This window comes from Denticeps clupeoides, chromosome 5 (assembly GCF_900700375.1).
Source record: "Denticeps clupeoides chromosome 5, fDenClu1.1, whole genome shotgun sequence".
NCBI lineage: Eukaryota > Metazoa > Chordata > Actinopteri > Clupeiformes > Denticipitidae > Denticeps > Denticeps clupeoides.
In genome coordinates, this window is record NC_041711.1 from 13,472,767 (window position 1) to 13,494,379 (window position 21,613).

Here is a 21,613-nt window from a genome sequence, read left to right on the forward strand (position 1 = left end):
CAGGACCATGACAGGTCCTGCGTGATGTTAACACCGAGGTAACGGAAGCTGTCCACTCTCTCCACTGGGCTCCTGTTGATGACAGGGGTCTGGTAGATCCTCTCCTGCTTTGTACTGAAGTCCACTATTAACTTTGTCTTGCTGACGTTCAGGTGGGGATTGTTCCTCTGGCACCAGTTCACCAGATTTCCAACCTCCTCCAGGTAGGCCGTCTCGTAGTTGTCAGAGATCAGGCCCACCATGACAGTGTCATCAGCAAACTTGATGATGGTGGTGGAGTTAGTAGTGGCTGTACAGTCTGTGTACAGGGAGTACAGTAGGGGGCTCAAAACACAGCCCTGGGGGGCTCCAGTGCTGAGGGTGATGGAGGCTGAGACATGTCCGCCCATCCTTACTGCCTGTGGTCTCCCGGTTAGTTGGAGATCCACTGACAGAGATCCACTGACAGAGAGATGAGCTGAGTCCCAGGTGCTCCAGCTTGGTGGTGAGTGTGGAAGGGATTATTGTGTTAAATGCTGAACTGTAGTCAATGAAAAGCATTTTAACGAGTGTCCAGGTGGGTGAGTGCAGTATGGAGGAGATGGCATCATCTGTGGACCAGTTGGGACGATACGCAAACTGTAGTGGGTCGAGTGTATCTGGTAATGAGGAAATGATGAAGTCTCTGACCAGCTGTTCAAAGATCTTCATCACTACTGAGGTGAGGGCTACAGGGCGGTAGTCATTGAGGGAGGCAGGATGGTTTTTCTTGGGGACCGGAACAATGATGGACTCCTTGAAGCATGTGGGGATCACCGACTGAGAAAGAGAGAGGTTGAGTATCTCTGTGAACACATTTTTTTTTCAAATGGTTAGTACTTGGATGGGAGACTGCCGTGTATGACTGTGTATGACAAATAAAATTAGAAAAAAAAAATTAATTTGAAAGCACAGAGCCCCACAAACTGCTCCCCGGGCGCCTGTCATGGTTGCCCACTGCTCACCAAGGGTGATGGTTAAAAGCAAAGGACACATTTCGTTGTGTCACCGTGTGCTATGCTGCAGTGTTTCAAAATGATGATCACTTCAGGAGAGCTGACGCGTTTGGCTGAATGATGGAGAGAGGAGCTGCTAAACTGACTCTTGTTGCTTTGTCCTTAAACACTTGAAGACTATTAGTAGCAGCACATCATTGGCTTATCAAAATTCTATCCCTGTGCCTTATATGCCCTTCTGATGGGATACCTCAATAAGGCCTTGAGTTTCATCACACTCATATTTGAGGTGATCATATTTGAGGTGATCTGAAGTTGTTGGCCAGTGGTCGAGGTCACTGTGACCTCAGGTGCTGGTGAACATTACGTATCAGTTCAGAGGAAGTTTGTTCAAACTTGGCATATACTGTACATTCAACTTTTTGTACATTTTTTAGATCAATGTCCAAGGTAAATGACAGTGTGGCAACATCTGCACATTCATATTCTGGAGTTCTTATTGTAAGCATCGGTTTTCACAGTGTCCTCTAAGATGTAGGCTTGACAAAAGTTGTTGAGATAAGTGAAAAATCTGCTGATCGAATTAGTGTAAAAACGTCATTATGAAAGTAAAATGAAAAGAAAAGGGAAGAATGGCAAGGACTTCTTCATTGTTATTGGCCCATGGGCTAGAAAGGCCTCACTCAGACATGAACGCTGTTGAAAATCAATATCCCCGTTGGTTCATTCAAAGAAGCCTGTTTGTACACGATAATGAAAACAGAATTATTGTTTTGAGCTTCATAAAGCAATAGAACATAAGACCATATTTAATATCCGACACAAGAACAAGCTGCACTTCAGACTGAAACACTTTGAAACAGTGAGTCACTGCAGAGATTTAAACTGAATCAATACTCAGGGAGCACAGTGCAAATTTAAAAGATGTTATTGGTTAGGGAACGATCAAATGAATTATTCATCATGAAGCCACTCATTTTCTCGTGTCTTGTTCCTGTTTGTCTCCTGCATTGCGGGATCCAAAAGTCCGAGAGAAAACCAAACTGCAAATGGGGATAAGCAGAAACAGCGTGCATATCTTGTTTTCTAGGTCTATAGGGTTCATTTCATTTGCCGAATTCCCTCACCAACACACCTTCTTCAACATGATGAGTAGCTGATCAACTGGACCAAATCTCATCACATAGTGTTGGGTTGGAACGTAATCATCTGATCTCAGCCCATCCCAATAATCTATGTCCATCACAAGTGGAACACACACTGACTAACACCGACTCTCTCTCGGGACCATAACAAATATGTAGATGATCAGCATTTTCATTAAAGCAGGGATGTCCAAACCACGGCTCACGGGACAAATGCGGCCTGTGATCCATGTTTAATTGGTCCACAGCTAGTTCAAAAAATATTATGAAATATGGGCCACACATTAAAATTTGTACTTGTACTGTTTGTGTATGTGTGTGTGTGCAAATAAATTAATGAAGAAAACCAACAAGTTGTTCATGCAAGTCAATGAATATATGCATTAATCAGAATGATATAATTATATTGGCTGGATATTGTGTGGGGTCATGACCCAACTAACCCCCCTTGAAAATTTCGCCCATGGACAACACTAAGAAAACCAAGCATGCAAGCTAATATCACTCACCTCCAGTGGGTGGCCCAGCCATTCATATATTTTTCTACATGTGGCCCTCATTGGAAAAAGTTTGGACACCCCTGCATTAGAGCATTCTGAATGGCGATCTAGTCAATGTGACATTTACCATGTGGGAACATGCAAACCTAAGTCTTTCACTTCTACTAATACAGTTAACTGAACATAATCTTCACACAAACACTTGTTTTATATATTTGAGTCTGCTGGTGGTATTGAAACACTACAGACATTATGATCACTCAGTAAAGTTTACTGAGTAAAACAGACTTTGGAATTTTTTTAGGCCATTATTATGTTTAGCAGTGTGTATAGAGCCAGGAATTAAAACCCCTCAACCCCTTCTGCTCTGTCATAAATCATATTTGAGAAAATTTGTGGTTAACTTGTGGTGAGATTGATAATTTTTCCAATACAGTGACTTGAAATAATATTTAAACCCCTCTACTTTTATGCTCTACTTTGTGTATGTGCTGTAGTATCTATGCAACAGACCTTTTACTTGCTGTGGACTTCTGCCTGCATTTCCGCTGATTGTCTTCCTTGGACCACTTTTTGGTCAATGCTAACCAAATACAGACAGGGAACACTCCAGAAGACCTGTCACAGCTTCACATTTTCTCCATGTTGTTTCTTATTGTTCAGATCTGTACACTTATTCATTTTGCTGCTTTCAATATCTTGGTACCAGATGCAATACAAAATGTTTATTTATACATCAGCATCTTAAATTGAATTAATTAGTAAATAAATAAACAGAAAGGACAACACACTCACATCCACAGATTGAAGACAATGGAGAGGCTTCTCCACGTGGGCAGAAATATTCTCTGTAAATTTGGGGTCTGCAAGTATGTGTAGAAAATCTACGACTAAGCAGTTAGGGGGCTTTCTTCAGCCTCCTAGTCTCATACGCCAACCCCAGGCCTCCTGCATCCCCAGTCTCCTCCAGCATGTCTACAAATGTGCCTCCTGACCCTTTCTGTGACCATATTAGTACTGATGAGTGGATCAGAAAATGACATAATGATCTTTTCCTCTTCAGATTGAAAGCAAAACTGGTAAATTGCTTAATTCACAAAACTAAAAAAGTCTACATTAGATCCAGGTGATTGTATATTACATTTAGATGCAAAAACATAATTTATCTAGCTGGGATGGGTGGAAAGTCTCAGTCTGGATGTTTGCGAGTGGGTCACAATGAGCTCAAACAAATATGAAAGCATACATTGATGTTTGACGAGGCACAATTTACCTAAATGTTCCCAAACATCCGTGGAGATTCTCAAACCCACTGACATTAGACAGGTCATGAGTGATGAAAAAACTTCCACACTGCCTATGGTAACTAGCATTAGTTACCATAGGCAGACACACACCCAGACCTGGCTGGCTGAAGTATGTGACTCAGTGGAAGGACACACTGCATGCACCTTGCATTCAGCGCTGAACGTGCTCCTGCTTCATAATGTTCATACTTCCATTAGAGTTGTACAAAGGTGAACTGGTTTTAAATGCTGTCACAAGATGCACTTTTTATAGTACTGGGTAAACTATTTCTTCTACAAAGGGAAAAATGGGTCGCATTTAATGCTGTAATAATGTACACTGTATTTCTACAAGTGAATGTCTCATTCACTTGAATGTCACAGGCACAACTATGCTTCCTAGAAAGAGCTGAGCTGCGAATATGCAAATTTGACAAATCGTAGCATTAGAGAGTCAAATGTAAAAAGGCTAGAAGGCTTAATAAATTGGTGACTTGCCGCTTGAGACCAAGGGCAAGAACATTAATTTAGGACAAAAACTTTTATAGACCATGATGATGAGGAAAGTGTGGCAAAAGTGTACAATCCTCTGAGAGACACTTCTTAAGGTTCCTGCTGACATTAGAAATGCACTGATTTGCTTTCTTCCAATTCCAGACATGTAATTAGAAGGTTGCTGGTTGGAATCCTGAACCACCAAGGTGCCACTGAGCAAAGCACTGTCCCCACAATGACAGTCACTTCACTTTCACTTTCATAAGAAAAAACATACATTCACAAGGTCTGAAATCAGTAAAACACTGGATCAGAAATCAGTTTCCTCAGTAGCCAGGTCAGGTCATCATATGACCTCACTACATATGTGAGGCCGGTAGTGTTTGTTCTGAAAATACACATAGGGCAGTGATGGTCTAGCAGGTAAGGAAGCGGGTCGCCAAATCCCAAACCGCCAATGAGCCACTAAGGTCCCCTTGACCAAGGTACCATCCCCACACACTATTACATGGGGCCGACTACAGATGATGGGTTAAATGCAGAGGAGACATTTTGTTGTGTGCACCATGTGCTGTGCTGTTTCACAATGACAAAAAAAAACCACCTCACTTCACTTCATCTACGCTATCCACTGCTGTTTTCACTCATCACCATTGATGATGTTGCTCTTCACACTTACCTGGTGACCAGTGTAGCTATTCTTGTCCTGCTAATATAGCTTTTGTACAGTACTGTGCAAAAAGGTTATCTAAAAGAAATAATAATTTGAACAATGTTTGGCATAGTTTTGTTTTTTTTGCTATGTTAATAAAATTGTTTGCTTGGTTTTGTTTTCGCGCTGGTTTGTACTGGTGCCAGTACTGAATGTCTGAGAGTGTGTCTGAAGGAGGATATGTTCCTGCTGGATCATTTTTGCAGACTGACTAAAAATGAGAGTGTCATTTTATGTGGAGAGCGTGCATCTGAAGATGCGTCATCTGGATGTGACCAAATGTCTGGATGTGTCCTCAAATGTCCTCTAAGAGAGCAGATCAGGGTGTAGGGTGGTAGTAGCCTAGTGGGTAACACACTCGCCTATGAACCAGAAGACCCGGGTTCGAATCCCACTTACTACCATTGTGTCCATGAGCAAGACACTTAACCCTAAATTGCTCCAGGGAGACTGTCCCTCTAACTACTGATTGTAAGTCGCTCTGGATAAGGGTGTCTGATAAATGCTGTAAATGTAAATGTAAAGATCAGTGTACAAAGTCATGTGTGGAGAGTACAGAAATAAACCATTAAAATATGGCCCAAAACCATGATTACAGAATAAGATTCTGGAGGGCAAATAGTCTTGTTTCTGTGACACCTGGTAGTGGCAGCAAGTTAGATCATCCATTGAACGCAGAAACAATTGATAAGTGTAAGGATTTGAGAAATATTGTGATGTTTCAATGGTAGGATGATCAGCACAAATCATCACCACAGAGCAATGGAAGAAGAACCTGGCCTGATGAATCCTTTATTAGTCACACAAGTGGGAAATTTACATTGTGTCGGCAGGAAGTGAACAGTACAACATAAGAACAGCAAAAGACAATAGCGCAGACACTATGTCGACTGTATAATATAAAAGTTCAGAAGAAAGACCTTCTGAATCTCTCCGTCCCACATCGTGGGTGCCGCAGCCTGCCACTGAAGGAGCTGCTCAGTCCTGTCTGGGTCTCCTGCATATGGTGGGAGATGTTGTCCAGCAGGGATGGTAGCTTAGCCACCATTCTCCTGTCACTCACCACCTCCACTGGGTCCAGAGGGCATCCTAGAACAGAGCTGGCCCTCTGGATCAGCCTCTTCAGTCTCTTCCTGTCCCCAGCAGAGATGCTGTCTCCCCAGCAGACCATACCACATAAAAGATGTCCGAGGCCACCACAGTGTCATTAAAGGTCTTCAAGTGTGGATCCTACACCCCAAAAGACCTGAGTCTCCGCAGCAGGTACAGCCTGCTCTGCCCTGTCCTGTAGAGGGCACCAGGATGAACAGTGGGAAGAGGACATGTTGGTGGAGGTAATGTGATACAATGTTCTTCTGTTCTTCTTGGATCCCGCATGCATGTGGAAGTAATTTCGACATATACACAGTCATTGAAAAGTTTATGATCATTTAGAAATATCCTTGTTTTCCTGTTAAAATAGTTTGCTTCTGGGGATTTTCACACAATTAAATTCTAATTCCAGGGAAAGGTATCTGTGGAAATCAAGACCTCAGATTTTTGCCATTTTTACTCTGTGAGATCAGTGCCATTGTGAAGAAGCTGTAGGAATGTGTAGGAAAGTTCACCTGCAATGTAAATGGGTGCAAATATACAGTCCCTGACAAAAGTCTTGTCGCTTGTGTACAAATTGACCTCAAGTTCTTCTGAAATATATTTCTAATCAAGTTTATTTGTTTATTTATTTATTTTTTACAAGAAATGTCTCATTTTATTCTCAACAGCTTTTGTAATAATGTTTCAGTGCAAACAAAACTGTCAAAAAGTATTCTAATATTGAAAGCTTGGTAAAGCCCATTGTGTCACCTTGTAATATGAGCGTCACCTGTGACTAATAATGGCTCAATTATGTCTCAGATGTATATAAAAAGAAGGCAGACAACTGCTTCAGATGACTTTTTAAAGTGAAGTGATTGTCACATGTGATACACAGCAGCACAGCACAGCACACGGTGCACACAGTGAAATTTGTCCTCTGCATTTAACCCATCACCCTGAGTGAGCAGTGGGCAGCCATGACAGGCGCCCGGGGAGCAGTGTGGGGGGACGGTGCTTTGCTCAGTGGCACCTCAGTGGCACCTTGGCGGATCGGGATTCGAACCGGCAACCTTCTGATTACAGGGCCGCTTCCTTAACCACTAGGCCACCACTGCCCTTTTGTTGGCTTGAAAATCCAAGGCCAGCCCATGTTCCACTGCAACTGTGTCCCTGTGTCAACCAGAACAGTTTGTCGGATTCTGTGTCGAAATGGCCTCCATGGTCGAATCAGTGCCCAGAAGCCAGCACCAAACAAAAGACAACTGAAAAACGAGTGCCATTTGCCAAGGCCCACAGCCTGTTAACATGATGGACGCTGGAAAAATGGCAGAAGGTGGATTTTTCAGATGAATCTTCTGTTCAATTACACCAGTCACCGCAACTATTGTAGGAGACCTACTGGAGCCCTACTGGATCTGAGGTTCACCCAGAAAACAGTGAAGTTTGCTGGTAGAAAAATCATGGTCTGGAGTTACATCCAGTATGGGGGTGTCCGAGACATCTGCAGGGTGGAAGGTTACATCAATAGTCTGAAATACCAAGAAATCTTAGCTACTTTTTATATTCCAAACCATAAAAGAGGCCAAATTCTGCAGCAGGATGGTGCTCCATCACATACTTCCATCTCCACATCAAAGTACCTCAAGGCGAAGAAGATTATGATGCTCCAGGACTGGCCAGCCCAGTCACCAGACATGAACATCATTGATGAACATCATAGACGAACATCATGTGTGAGGTAGGATGAAAGAGGAAGCATGGAAGACGAAACCAAAGAATATTGCTGAACTCTGGGAGGCATGCAAGACTGCTTTCTTTTCATATTCCTGATGACTTAATCAATAAATTGTATGAATCCTTGCCAAACCACATGGATGCAGTCCTTCAAGCTCATGGAAGTAACACAAGATATTAAATTTGGATCTGACAGCACCACTACTTAATTTGCTGGCATAATTTTGTATTTGCAGCAAATTTGTTCAATTTCTGAATAGGCAACGAAACTTGTGTCTTGTCAAAATTGGACCTTTCTGTCTTGATTAAATGATAAATCTTTTTTAGTGAAATTTCACTAACTAATTTCAATGCATTAAACATAATTTGGTAGGGTTTTAGCTTTTCATATGAGCTATTTCTAACACCAATTGATTAATTAAAAGTCAGGTTAATAGCAGGTGTTTCTACAAAATAGATAAGCGACAAGACTTTTGTCAGGGACTGTAAGCCATAAGGAGCAATAAAAAAAGACTATTATAATATTTCCAATGTTTTATTTCAGCTTCTTGCTATGCATTATGTTCTGCAGCAAGATTCTGAGGTCAAACGGAATGTGAGTTGCATCTTATCAGCATTATTCTCACACAGAGTCTTTCTGCATTAATATTCATTTATATTTAATGTGAACGGACAGACTGTATTTTATCTTGCACAAAATATTGGCTCCTCACAGGAGAAAGTCTGCTTACTGAGGATCTAAAGCAGAGCCCTATTCATTCGGGAAATTAAACGTAAATTGAGGACTAAAGTTACCCATCTGAATTCAGGCCTGTGTCGTGTACTTAATGTTTTCAGTTAATGCTGTATCAGAAAGTACATAATCCACCTTCCTTTTTAATATTGCTGTTGTTTTGTCTGAGTGCCGCTGTTCTGTTCCATTGTATGATGCACCTACGGTGCAGTGGGATGATATTTAATCTCACTGTGTACTATATGTATATGGCTGGAATGACAACAAAGCTTCACTTACTTATAATTCACCATTTGTCTTTGAACAGAATCTACTTTCCCTGAACTACATGTGATGCAGATGGTTTTATTTGATGATGATGATGATGAGTCTGTTAACCCAACCACCACAATCAGAAGACCTATAAACCTTCAGATTTGGTTGGGCTACACCAAAAGACCGTAAGTCATAGACAAATGTTGATTCCATCATTAATAAAAAAACAAGAATGTAGTTCCTCTGGAACCAGTGGAAGGTTGATCTACACTGCACTCGCTGAGTGTAATCAAGTACAAATGCTCAACACAATTATGAACAGGTACAATAATAATTAAAGAGGAGCTTTCAGTGGCGCTGCTATTAAGAGGGTTAAGTAGACTTTTGTGTCTTGTTTTTTTACTGTTAATATGAATTGAAAAAATGAATTGTATGTGGATTGCAGATTAATATATCCACATAGTTCACTTTATTATTTCAATAAAACTTTATTCACTGTGCATAGTTGCTGAGTGCTAACAAATCAAGTCTAATTGGTTTTTGTGATCAAACTTTGTCAGACTGATTCTGGTGTATTCTTCAAAAGTCCTGTAGGGGGCGACAGGTTTACATGATTTGATTTAGTTCCAGGCTCAAGTGGCCTGTCACCACACACACACACACACACACAGGTTTGATGTGGGACGTAGACAACAACAGACCACCATTAAACATGCTTACCTGTACATTAAAACAACGAATAGGTGACCAAGCATTTTCAGGCTGTTCCCAGTTAATGGCCCGGCACCATTAGCAGAGCTGCGCCAGGACCTTTTACTAATGTCCGCAGTCAAATTAATTAGCACCATTCATCTCACTTTGTTTGACTGTGAACCCACCGAATGCTGCCATTTTCTCCATTCACTTCACGTTGGGATTGAGTGAAAAATGTGAAGAAAAAGAATTTGCTTTCATTTTGGCCTTTGATGACATTTGACCCGTGCTGAAGGCCCTTAACAGCACAGCTCTAGATCACACAGATACGCAAAGTTTCTGACGAAAGTGAAGTGGAAGCGATGGCAGGGGTGCGGATTCCGCTCTTCTGGCAACAGGAAGTGTGCAACACCACCACAGGAAGCCCATATCATGCTGAAAGTGCTGTAGTATGAAACTGTATAAAATACATGACATTTTATTATTAAGTGAACTGAGAGAAAATAAAGCCTGAGATGAACTTGTACCTGGTCAGCTACTCAGCAAGATAATCTTGGTACAGCCACATAGTCACATTTATGGAATTTATCCAGAGAGACTTACAACCAGGAATTACATGGACAGTCCCCCCCTGGAGACACTCGGGGTAGTAAGTGGGGTTTTCAGGTTCATAGGTGACTACCACTAGGCTACTACCAGCCCATAATACACTAATACACAATGTAAAAACTGTCATGGACAAATCAAGAGCCCAAGAGTGGATCAGCATCTGGAACAAGGACAGAAAATATGGGGGAACCAGATTAATGTCGCTTAAGCTGTTCTTTTACTCCATGTTCCTGTCACCACAGAGACAAGAAACTAGGACCCAGAGTCCTACAACCTAGAGTTATTGCAGAAGGAAAGCCACTAATAACATTCCTGGGCGTCCTGTGTGTGACCTGTTCATTTTTTCCTTTTACATTTAATAGCATTTACCAGACGCCCTTATCCAGAGCGACTTACAATCAGTAGTTACAGGGACAGTCCCCCCCTGGAGCAACTTAGGGTTAAGTGTCTTGCTCAGGGACACAATGGTAGTAAGTGGGATTTGAACCCGGGTCTTCTGGTTCACAGGCGAGTGTGTTACCATCTAGGCTACTACTTTTTTGCATTGAACTTCATCCAAACGCGGTGCCACCTTGACAGTCACCTCGGTAACGACACCCGGTGTTTGATCCAGATTACCGACCTCGTACTAATATTGAATAAACTGCTTTACTGAGTTCGTTCACACTCAAATACTCGACACACACACACACACACACACACGTTTGGTGTATAAAATGTCAAAAACGCAGAAGGAGCTGAACGCTGGTTGTGGCCCTGCTGTATGATGTCGCGTCGTGGCAGGCGACATGCCTTCATCGCCCGACATTAAAGCGTTATGGACCGCGACTGGGGCGAAAAGGAGATGTACCCCGAGACGCCACACGATGGATGCATCGCTACACGTTTGCCGCGATCGAGGATCCCCACTTCCCCACGCGACTTGCGATCGAACGCGTTCGCTGCAGAACGCGGCGGCGGCGGCGGCGTGTTCGTCGCATCCCGCTCCGACCGGAAGCTCCGCGGGGATCCCCCCGAATCTCGTCCCGGCTCCCCTCCTCCCCGCTCCTTCCCGACGGCGACGGCGGGGCTGGACGCGCCGCTTCCCGGGGCCGACTCGCGTGGATCCGGCCTGCGCGGGGGCCTCTTCCCGAACCCACGAGAACTTCCACCGGACGCGGCGAGACGCGTCGCGCGGGACGCGCGCCCCTATGCGCTCCACGACGCTGCGCGACGCGGTCAGATGAGGGACTGGTGACGACGACGGCGACGGCGATAGCGGTGATGATGATGAGGATGATGATGGTGATGATGCGTGTCTGCTCTCTGCGCCCCCCCCACGCCCCGTCGCGTGGATGCGGAAATAAACTTTGAGCGGCGTGTGTGACGGGCGCGTTCCAGACACGCACCATGAACCGCGTCCCACTGCGATAGAGTCGCACACGTCCGATCTGTGTTATTATTAATTTTTTTTCATTATTATTATTTAATTTCCGTGGAGGGGAGGGACAGCGCAAGTCCACGCAGCTGTCAGCTGATCGGGTGCGCGTGGAAATTCTGCCGAACTCTGGAGTGGCTCTGAAGTCCAACTTCTCCCTCCCTCTCTCTCTCTCTCTCCCTCTCTCTCTCCCTCCCTCCATCTCTCTCGTGTTTTTTGGCGTTTGTTTCGTCCCTGCATGCGAGGTCACGCGTGGGTTGTGTCGCCAGCTCCTGGACCGTCCGGCTCTTTTTAAATGGTGTTCCGAAAGTTCCCCGGAGTGTCGGCGTCGGGCATGGGTCTTCGCCTCTCGCAGAAATTCGTCTTCCTCCTCTTCCTCTCGGGCTTGGTAACTCTGTGCTTGGGGGCTCTCTTCTTCCTCCCCGACTCGGCGCGCCTGAAGCGGATCTTCCTCTCCAAGACCGAGGCGCAGCCGGTGACGGTCGGGTCGGAGAACGATGCGAGGGAGCAGGCGAGGAAGGCGGACGCCGCGGCCGCCAGGGTCCGGGCGCTGAGCCGCAAGCCCTCCGTCACCCACGAAGCCCGCGCCGTGGACAGGCCGCCCCAGGGGATTAAGGCGCAGGACGAGCGGAGCTCCGGCAGGACGAGGACGGAGACCACGGCCGCCCAGAACGACGCCCGGCAGCCCCGGGATACGTTCGAGTACGACCGGTTTAAGAAATGCCTGCTGGGATCCCCCCTGGGGAGCGACCGCGGGAAACCCGGGGACCCCCAGACCCTCCAACGGCGGGACAAAGTGAAGGAGGTGAGACGCACATCACCCTGTATAGATCTTCACCCATCATGACCATTTACATTGGTAGATTCTCACTGAAGGCATCAAAACTATGAATGAACACATGTGGAGTTATGTACTTAACAAAAAAAGTGAAATAAGTGAAAACATGTTTTATATTCTAGTTTCTTCAAAATATCCACCCTTTGTTCTGATTACTGCTTTGCACTCTTGGCATTCTCTCGATGAGCTTCAAGAGGTCGTCACCTGAAATGGTTTTCCAACAGTCTTGAAGGAGTTCCCAGAGGTGTTTAGCACTTGTTGGTCTCTTTGCCTTCACTCTGCGGTCCAGCTCACCCCAAACCATCTCGACTGGGTTCAGGTCCGGTGTCTGTGGAGGTCAGGTCTCCACTTTTTGTTAAGTACATAACTCCACATGTGTTCATTCATAGTTTTGATGCCTTCAGTGAGAATCTACCAACGTAAATGGTCATGAAAACACATGTGTGTGTATGTGTGTGTGTGTGTAGAAAGTGAGTTGATCCTCCTGTTGTGATATTGAGCGAACTTTGGAAATAATTTAACATAATATTGTTTCATAATGATGTGTGTGAAAAGTGTGTGTGTGTGTGTTGTGACCAGTCTTCTATGAAGCCTACGTTTGTTAAGAACCTCTTTTCTGGAGTTTGCTGCACTCAAAGCCGGAAGAAGCATAATTAAACTCTAACGCCGGGTTATGAATAGAATGAATATTTTAGTGTCTGTCTGGGAAGAGGCAGGAAAGTGGTGTTTTAATAGTAAATTACTCGCCGCAAGGAGAACATCACAGGAACCTGCCGTTTTTGCCGGTGTTTGGTGGGTTTCTGGTCTCCTGTGCTGCAGGGTCTGTCACGGTGAACAGTGGCATGATCTGAGCAGGATTGGAGTGGGACCGTCTCCATCGCTACTCGTAGGACTCTAATCGATATTCGCGATCGAGGTCGCCGGCCAGTCGCTGCGTGTGAACGTGGTCGAAGGCGCTGGCCAAGCTGAACATCAGACAGAATGGGGCGGGAAGAGGAGACGCCCACCACGCCGTCCACATGTGCCAGTCCAGTTTTCATATTTTTTGACATATACTCTTTTCAGAACTTCTTATTGTGTCCATCATTGTTTTCCCAAAACCTCATTGGTCCCTTGCATGTCTTTGCTTGACAGAACATTGTTGAGGAGACATCACAGACCAGTTGAAGGTGATATGTGTGTGTGTGTGTGTCTGTGTGTGTGATCCACTTTTGAACGATCATCCATTTCATATGAATTCTTATGCCCCGATCGCGACTGTGAACTGTTCACAGACTTTGAAAGTCATCTAGTCCGAAGTTGCAGCTTGTCTCCTTTCCAGTCGTTGGGTGAAAAGGCTGCTGTGAACGATGACGTGATTTACATTTACAGCATTTACCAGACGCTCTTATCCAGAGCGACTTACAATCAGTAGTTACAGGGACAGTCCCCCCCCTGGAGCAATTTAGGATTAAGTGTCTTGCTCAGGGGCACAATGGTAGTAAGTGGGATTTGAACCTGGGTCTTCTGGTTCATAGGCGAGTGTGTTACCCACTAGACTACTACCACCCTATTCCCTATTTGTACAAAGAATGGGAAGTTGAAATCTCTTTTTCCATGACAAGCTTTTTCAGTGTCCTGTTCTGGGTGGTGCTGCTGTGCCTGGCACGTTCTGCTGCTTGTACCCCGTGCACCGCCCCGTCTCGTGTGTAGACCCCCTCTCCAAACCACCGGGAGGTCCCGGTAACTGGAGAGCGGCAGCGAACAATGAGTCCCATGCAGGAATTTCCCTCTGCTTTGTCGCTGCGAGGCGTGGAGAAGAGATGGCCAGGACCTTGCTGCCTGCTGCAAAGTGGAAGCCCCCCCCCCCCCGACCCCGGCTGGAGGGGAGCGCTTGTTGTCTGCTCTTCACGGTTTCTGGCGGAGCCGCCAGGCTGTGTCTCTCTCTCTCTCTCTCGAATTCGCCTGCCAAGAGACCGTGGCGTAGATTCAGTAAGTTTATTACGTCGAACATCTGGGGCAGACGTAACAGATGCGGAGCCAAAGCCGAGACGCTGCTCATGAATAAGGTTTTGGTAACGATCCCGGCCCAGTGCGCCGTGCGAAAACTGGGCCTTTCGCTATTTTAGTGCCGTGACACGTGAAGCCGTCTTCATCAGAGGAGTCGGTGGAGATTCGGCTCCTCACTCTCCACGTCCGCACTGTTATCGCACTAAAGCCGGCTCATCTGCGCCACATATGGCCGCAACCCACGGGCGGTGGGTCAGGTGACGCTTTCAGACGGGGTGCTGTAACACGGTACATAAGATGAGCATATACGGCGAGCATGTCACGTCACAGAGGACGTTTACGCTGCAAACTCATATCCGGAAAAAATCGGATCAGGAGATCAGCAGTAAACCCTGTTGAAACGTACGATCGTACGGCACGGTCTGCCATTCTCAGTCCCTTTGTTTTGTACGGTTTTTACGGGGTAAACATGTTGTTGAGTAAGTTGATTGCTTGGCCTGTGTGGAAATGTTTGTACATCAGGGGTCAAGGGCCTGTGTGTCCAAAGTGAGATCTTCTCTAATCACATGTTAGACTGTGTGTCAAATGTCACACTGAAATGATTCTGAAATTTGCAGGTCCACATACTACAGTTTTTAAAAATGGGATTTATTCATTTCTGGAATCCAGATATAATTGTATAGAACTGCAAATATAGTCCTAATTATGGATTTTGAAACGTTTGAAAGAAAGGTGAGGAAGAGCGTCCACATTTGCTGCCAGCTGGGCAGTGGCACTAACATTTGGCAGGTTCTCGCAGCTTTGCGTAGGTACATGTCCGCTATATTTACCTACATATGTCTGTGTATTAGGAAATGTCCAATAAATACAGCTGGAGACGTATTTGGAGATGGGAGACAGCGAACACGTCACCGAAGTGAGAGCTGATTTGCCCCGAAAGTGAGCGATTTAATTGCGCCTTTCTCTGAATGTCGTACAGATACCGTAAATCAGGCCGGGAGACACCGTAAGAACCTGCCTGCCTGCCGTGTGCGTTGCGGTTTCATTTTCCGCGGAGTACCTTGCAGGTTAAGACCGATCCCAGTGAACCTGCACAGTTACGGAGAACTGGGTCGCCATGGCAACACAGAAGCACAGCACGTTGGGTTCAGTTTGTTTAACGGCCTCCTTCCTCCCATTATATTATTCTTCGTACTATGAGATGTACGTTATATATGATTTTACGTGTGTGAATAATAGAACCTTCTGATGGTTGCAGGAGTAATGGTCGAATGAAGGTCAGGATTTCTGACCTCTCCATCTAAAAAAGTGAAGTGATTGTCACATGTGATACACAGCAGCACAGCACACGATGCACACAGTTGTCTAGCAGGCTTGTTGTCTGTAGCATAGTTGAAATGCGAAATGTGATTTGGGTCAGAAGGTTTGTGGCGAGGCGTGACAGTCGCGTTGTGAGCTCCAGGCTTTCCGGGTGTTGGGCTTTGGGCAGGACTGGAGGTCAGTAAACGCCCCCCACCCCCCTCACTCCTTTCCGCGAAAAAGCTGCTAGATGATGAATGAAGGGGTGGAGAGCGCCCCCATGCCTACCGAAGTGGATCTGTTCTCGCACCCGAGGCAGCGGTCCCGGTCCCGGAAGTCCTTTACTATGGCGATTGTTCTTCAAGGCCCCGGTGGCGGTAATGGAACATTCGGCGGGCGCGTGCAGGCCTGATGAAGTGTAATAGGGCGCGGGGACCTCACCGAGGGAGTGTGTGGGGAGGAGCCCGGCTGCTCAGAAATCCAGCTTTGGAGTTGGAAGATGCTTGATGAGCTCATGAGCTTGAGGTGGCACACTTTACTTTACTTTACTTTATTTTGCGGACGCTTTTATCCAAAGCGACTTACAGGAGGAAGACACCAGCAATTCTTGTTCGATTTCTATAGATTTTGAGTTTATAAAACTAAGAGCCCTGATAAGGCTCAAACTTGTCAGAAAAAGAAGACGCTCAGACATAGAAAAGTGCTAGACGAAGAAAAAAAATGTTCTACATTTATTTTGTGCAGTGTGTGTGCATGTGCGTATGTAAGTGTTAGATTTGTCTGAAATACTTTAGGAATAAGTGGGTTTTCAACTGCTTCTGTGAGTGTGTGCTTCTGTGTGTAGACCTGCACCATCTAACCATACGTTGTAATACTGAGATGAAAATTCAATAAAACATTCATAATATGTACTGTGTGTGTGTGTGTGTGTGTGTGTGTGTGTGTATATATATATATATATATATATATATATACACACACACACACACACACACACACACACACACTTTATCAGATTGCCTTTGTTTGACGTATTGGAGCAGTGTGTTCTGGGAACTGGCATCTCTACTTGACCATGTGATACGTATCGTGACACAGAGGTTCTTTCAGCTCCATTTTCCCTCCATGCCTCCCCTCTATATGCTCTGCAGTGCATGAAAATTGGGGCGAGGCCTCTCAGTCAGCTTCCAGCCTTGGACTGTGCCCATTTGTCAGATTTGGTTTTCATGAAAAAAATTGTTTGTTTAATGGGGAAAAACGATTAAAAACAGCCTACAACCTTTAAACCGACCTGTTCCATCCTTAAAAGCTGAAACCAGACTCAGAAAGTAGGAGCCCGTGATTTAATTATGCAACAGGAGTGATAATTACCGCAATAATTACAAAAAACCAAGAACCAACCAAATTATTTACAATAATTTTACACAAACAGTGGAAACTGCACTAATGTGAAGAGGACAGGATTACTTCAACTCGCCACGTAGGCCGGGTGACCCGCTGTCACCTCTCGGTGTCCGGTTTCACCCCCGGACCAGGTGTGGGGACGAAGTGGCCTGCCAGGTGGACACATGAAAGGCCGCTGAAGGCTTACAGGCATTTACGCTTTCTGGATCTTCAGGTTCTTGTGTGTCAAGTTATTATTCATTGACTTAACAATGTTTGATTTCGGCAGTAGCCATAATCACGATTGTTTTGGCCAAAGTTGAAATGACAGTTATTTAAAACTATTAGCTGTGGAACATTTTGCATGTTAACAGTTTAACAGGGCTTTCTTTAAACTGAAAATTAAATGGAATGAAAATGGAATGCCGCAAATGAATAATTTTATCTTAGTTTTTTTATTTATAGATGGAGGCCAATATCATAATTAAAATACACAAAGATTATTAAAAAAAACTTGTAAAAAGTCTGTTTTAAATAAAAATGTATAAGAACAGTATCCTCAATGTATTCTGTAGGGTTCTAATCCTTGTCAATGCAGCCTCAAACGAAGAGCGAGGCCAACACACACACACACACACACACACACACACACACACACACACACACACACACACACACACAGCGTCTTGTATTTTCTGCCATGGCGCAGTGCTGACGCCAGGCGCTGGTGTGCCTGTGTTTGATGTGCCAGGGCCCTGTTTTCTTTGCCGCGAGCCTGTGGGGAGTTCACGGGTGTGATATTAAAGCCCTCGGTGGTCCGGCTGCCGTCTTTGTTCTGCCTCCTCTCCCCCCAGCGTCCTGAGACCGCTCCGCGGGCCTGTCGCTGCTGCTGCGTAGGCAGATTGAAACGCTTCCTGTGTCAGGAGTCTGCATCGTGTGCCCTCAGGGGAGGACAGAGGGAAGGAAGCGAGAAAATGGAAAAGGAAACAGGGTAGCAGCACAGAGACGTTTTTAGGTCACTGTTGTGTTCCATGTCTTGTTCTGTCTCCATCCCTCTACCTCCTCCTACCTTCTCCTACGTGTCTGGCTCCTCTTCCTTTGTAAATGAGGGGCAGTAGCTGGAGGGGAGCTCCCTGTAGGGGAACACCATGTTTTTCTCTCCTGTCTGTGTTGAGTTGCTGGGCCTGTGCTGCTCGCCCGAGGGTGGGCATTGGCCAGAGCGGAGGAAGCGGTGTGACGTTTAGTAGACATGCGGTGTAAGTCGGTGGGGGGGTGGCGGTGGAGCATTTTTTTCCCTACATTATGTACAGGATCCCATTACACGAACAGCTCAGCAGGCACTCTGACCCCGAGATGATAAAGCGGGATGAGTAATCAGCTTCTGTTGCCTGATGGGCGACAGTGAGAGATTAAACTGGGCTTAATCAGCAGCGTTGGGAACTTTTTCCTTATTCTAATCATTTCTAAAGCAATCACCAGTATAATTATAGTCCAATTGTCCAGTATGAGCCTATTCCCACCACTATTACTTATAACGTTGTCAAGGATCCATAATATGTCCAGTTGCCTGTAAATGTATCTTTTTTGAGACTACATATAATAATAACCATAAAACGTGACCAACGAATAAACAACTAATTAATCACCACATTCAAAGCCATAGAGTAACCATTCACTTATCGCATTGTCCAGAGCGCCTTAAATCAGTATTTACAGGGACAGTCTTCAGGGGTTAAGTGTCTTGCTTAGGGACACAAGGGTAGTAAGTGGGGTTCGAACCTTGGTCTTCTGGTTCATATACCTGCTCTTTACTGCTCTTACCTGCTCTTTACTTTAAAAAAAAAAAAAAATGTATGGCTCTTTTTCTCTTTTCTTTAAACATTGTCTAACTCATTTGCACACCTTCACCCTACATATTTTATGTTAAAGTGTAATATTTGGTTATGTTTTCAATATTTGCATATTGGTTCATTGTATACTTGCAACATTTCCAATACTGTGGTCTGTAGTAGTCGCAAAAAGCATTTCACTGCATATCATACCGTGTATGACTGTGTATGTGACAAATAAAATTTGAATTTGAATTTGAATTTACCCGCTACGCTAGTGCCACCCTTGAAAAAGAAGATAAAACTCTGTGTGGACCCGAATAGAGAGAATATATGTTGTTCAAAATGCATTATCATATTCCATTAATCCTGTAAATTGTTTGCATGTACACAGTTACCATATTTTGGTATGAAGACACTTTTTTTTTTTTAAATGTTACGTGTAGCACCAGGTTCCGGTTTTACTATGTAACATCTAACATGTATATAGCTGAAATGACAATAAAGCTCAACTTCAAATATAACTTAAATGTTCAAGCCCAGTGTCCCCTCTCCCCACTGCCGTTCAGCAACAGGCAGTAGCAAACAGGCCGAGATGAATTAGCAGGCCGAGATGATAATTAAACCCTTAATTATCCTTAAAACACTTTTAATTTAGATTTCCTTTTTATTTAATTTATCTCGTTTAAATTTCAGCCCAGTGAATCACTTTAAGTACCAACACATTTCAGGTGAGTTGCCTTTCTTGTACAGGGTGGGCCATTTATATGGATACACATTAATAAAATGGGAATGGTTGGTGATATTAACGTCCTGTTTGTGGCACATTAGTGTATGTGAGGGGGCAAACTTTTCAAGATGGGTGGTGACCATAGTGGCCATTTTGAAGTCGGTCATCTTGGATCCAACTTTTGTTTTTTCAATAAGACGGGGGTCATGTGACACATCAAATTTATTGATAATTTCACAATGGTGTGCTTGGTTTTAACCTAACTTTATTCTTTCATGAGCTATTTACAAGTTTCTGACCACTTATAAAATGTGTACAATGTCACCAACCATTCCCATTTTATTAAGGTGTATCCATATAAATGGCCCACCCTGTACAATTGTGCTTCAAACAAAGAAATTAATGTTAACCAGATTGTTATTTACAAGTCAATATTGCCTACATGGACAGCGATTTATTAAGAAGAACATGTTAACCTGTAAAACTGCATTGTTAAAAGCGATGCTGTCAAAAACTTGGTGAACCTAAGAGAAAAAGCTAGACACACATGTTCAACCAGTGCAAAAAGTTTGTTTAGAGCGCTGCACATTGTCGGATTTTTTAAGAATTTATTTGTATAATGGAGCAGAAAATAAGTATTTGGTCAATAGCAAAAGACGCCGTTATCCAGAGCTTACAATCAGTAGTTACAGGGACAGTCCCCCCCCATGGAGCAACTTAGGGTTAAGTGTCTTGCTCAGGGATGGTAGTAAGTGGGGTTTGATCCTGGGTCTTCTGGTTCATAGGCGAGTGTTTTTACAGCTTCAGGGATCTTCAAGTGGACCAGTAGCATCATTATGGACACATAATCTAGACCATGACACTGGACTACATTCTGGACTTCTCCAGGGGCAGTGGTGGCCTAGCGGTTAAGGAAGCGGCCCTGTAATCAGAAGGTTGCCGGTTTGATTCCCGATCCGCCAAGGTGCCACTGAGGTGCCACTGAGCAAAAGCACCGTCCCCACACACTGCTCCCCGGGCGCTTGTCATGGCTGCCCACTGCTCACTCAGGGTGATGGGTTAAATGCAGAGGACAAATTTCACTGTGTGCATCGTGTGCTGTGCTGCTGTGTATCACATGTGACAATCACTTCACTTAAAACCCTACAACTGTAGGACTTATTATTATATTGTACAAATCATCACCAGCCATGCACTGACACCACTTGCAGGATCACTCTACCCTGGAAGGGTACCCTGGAGTTTTTTTTGTGTGGAGTTTTTCCTTGTGTGCAGTGGGGGGTGTCAACTGTAGGGCCTGTCAAAGCCCATTGAGACATACTGTATGTGATTTTGGGCTATATAAGAAATAAATGTTGTTGATGTTGTTGTTACCCACTAGGCTACTACCATCCATGGGGCTGTTTCTGGGGTTGTGCAAGTTGTCCCAGTTAAAAAAATGAAAGAGGTCTGTAATTTTCATCATAAGTAAACTTCAACAGTGAGAGACAGAATGTGACAAAATCCAGGAAATCACATTGTATGATTTTGAAAGAAGGCATTTGTATAATGGTGCAACAATGAAAAAAAAACAACAACAACAAAAAAAAACATGACAGTGTGGCACGTGACAGTTCCGTTTCTGCGTGAGGCAGAGTTCAGCTGTGAATGCCGATGGGAGGTGTAACCTCCTCAGGTGTTACATGTACCATGTCCTACGTCTGCACAATGAGAGAAGGGAAAACCACAACTTGCCGACCTCTCCCAGGGGGATCCCTGTCAATGCCCTATTATACATATACATATAAATAACATATTATATACACACGGTGTAGTGCACTGTGCATGATGAAGCAGTGAGTAGTACAGAACTTTTTGGATTCCTGGACATTTTCTCTGGCTGCTCTGTTTATATCAGGTGCCAGTAAGTATAGCC

The 21,613-nt window shown here is 44.5% G+C and overlaps 1 protein-coding gene across 1 annotated transcript in view; it reads left to right on the forward strand.

Moving 5' to 3' along the window:
• Positions 1 to 11,133: 11,133 nt before the first annotated feature.
• LOC114789936 (mannosyl-oligosaccharide 1,2-alpha-mannosidase IA) overlaps positions 11,134 to 21,613 on the forward strand; it is a 155,675-nt gene continuing 145,195 nt past the window's right edge. The window contains exon 1 of the mRNA XM_028979422.1: positions 11,134 to 12,435. Coding sequence (XP_028835255.1) covers positions 11,926 to 12,435 — 510 coding nt within the window. The 5' untranslated portion in view covers positions 11,134 to 11,925. The remainder of the gene's footprint in view (positions 12,436 to 21,613) is intronic.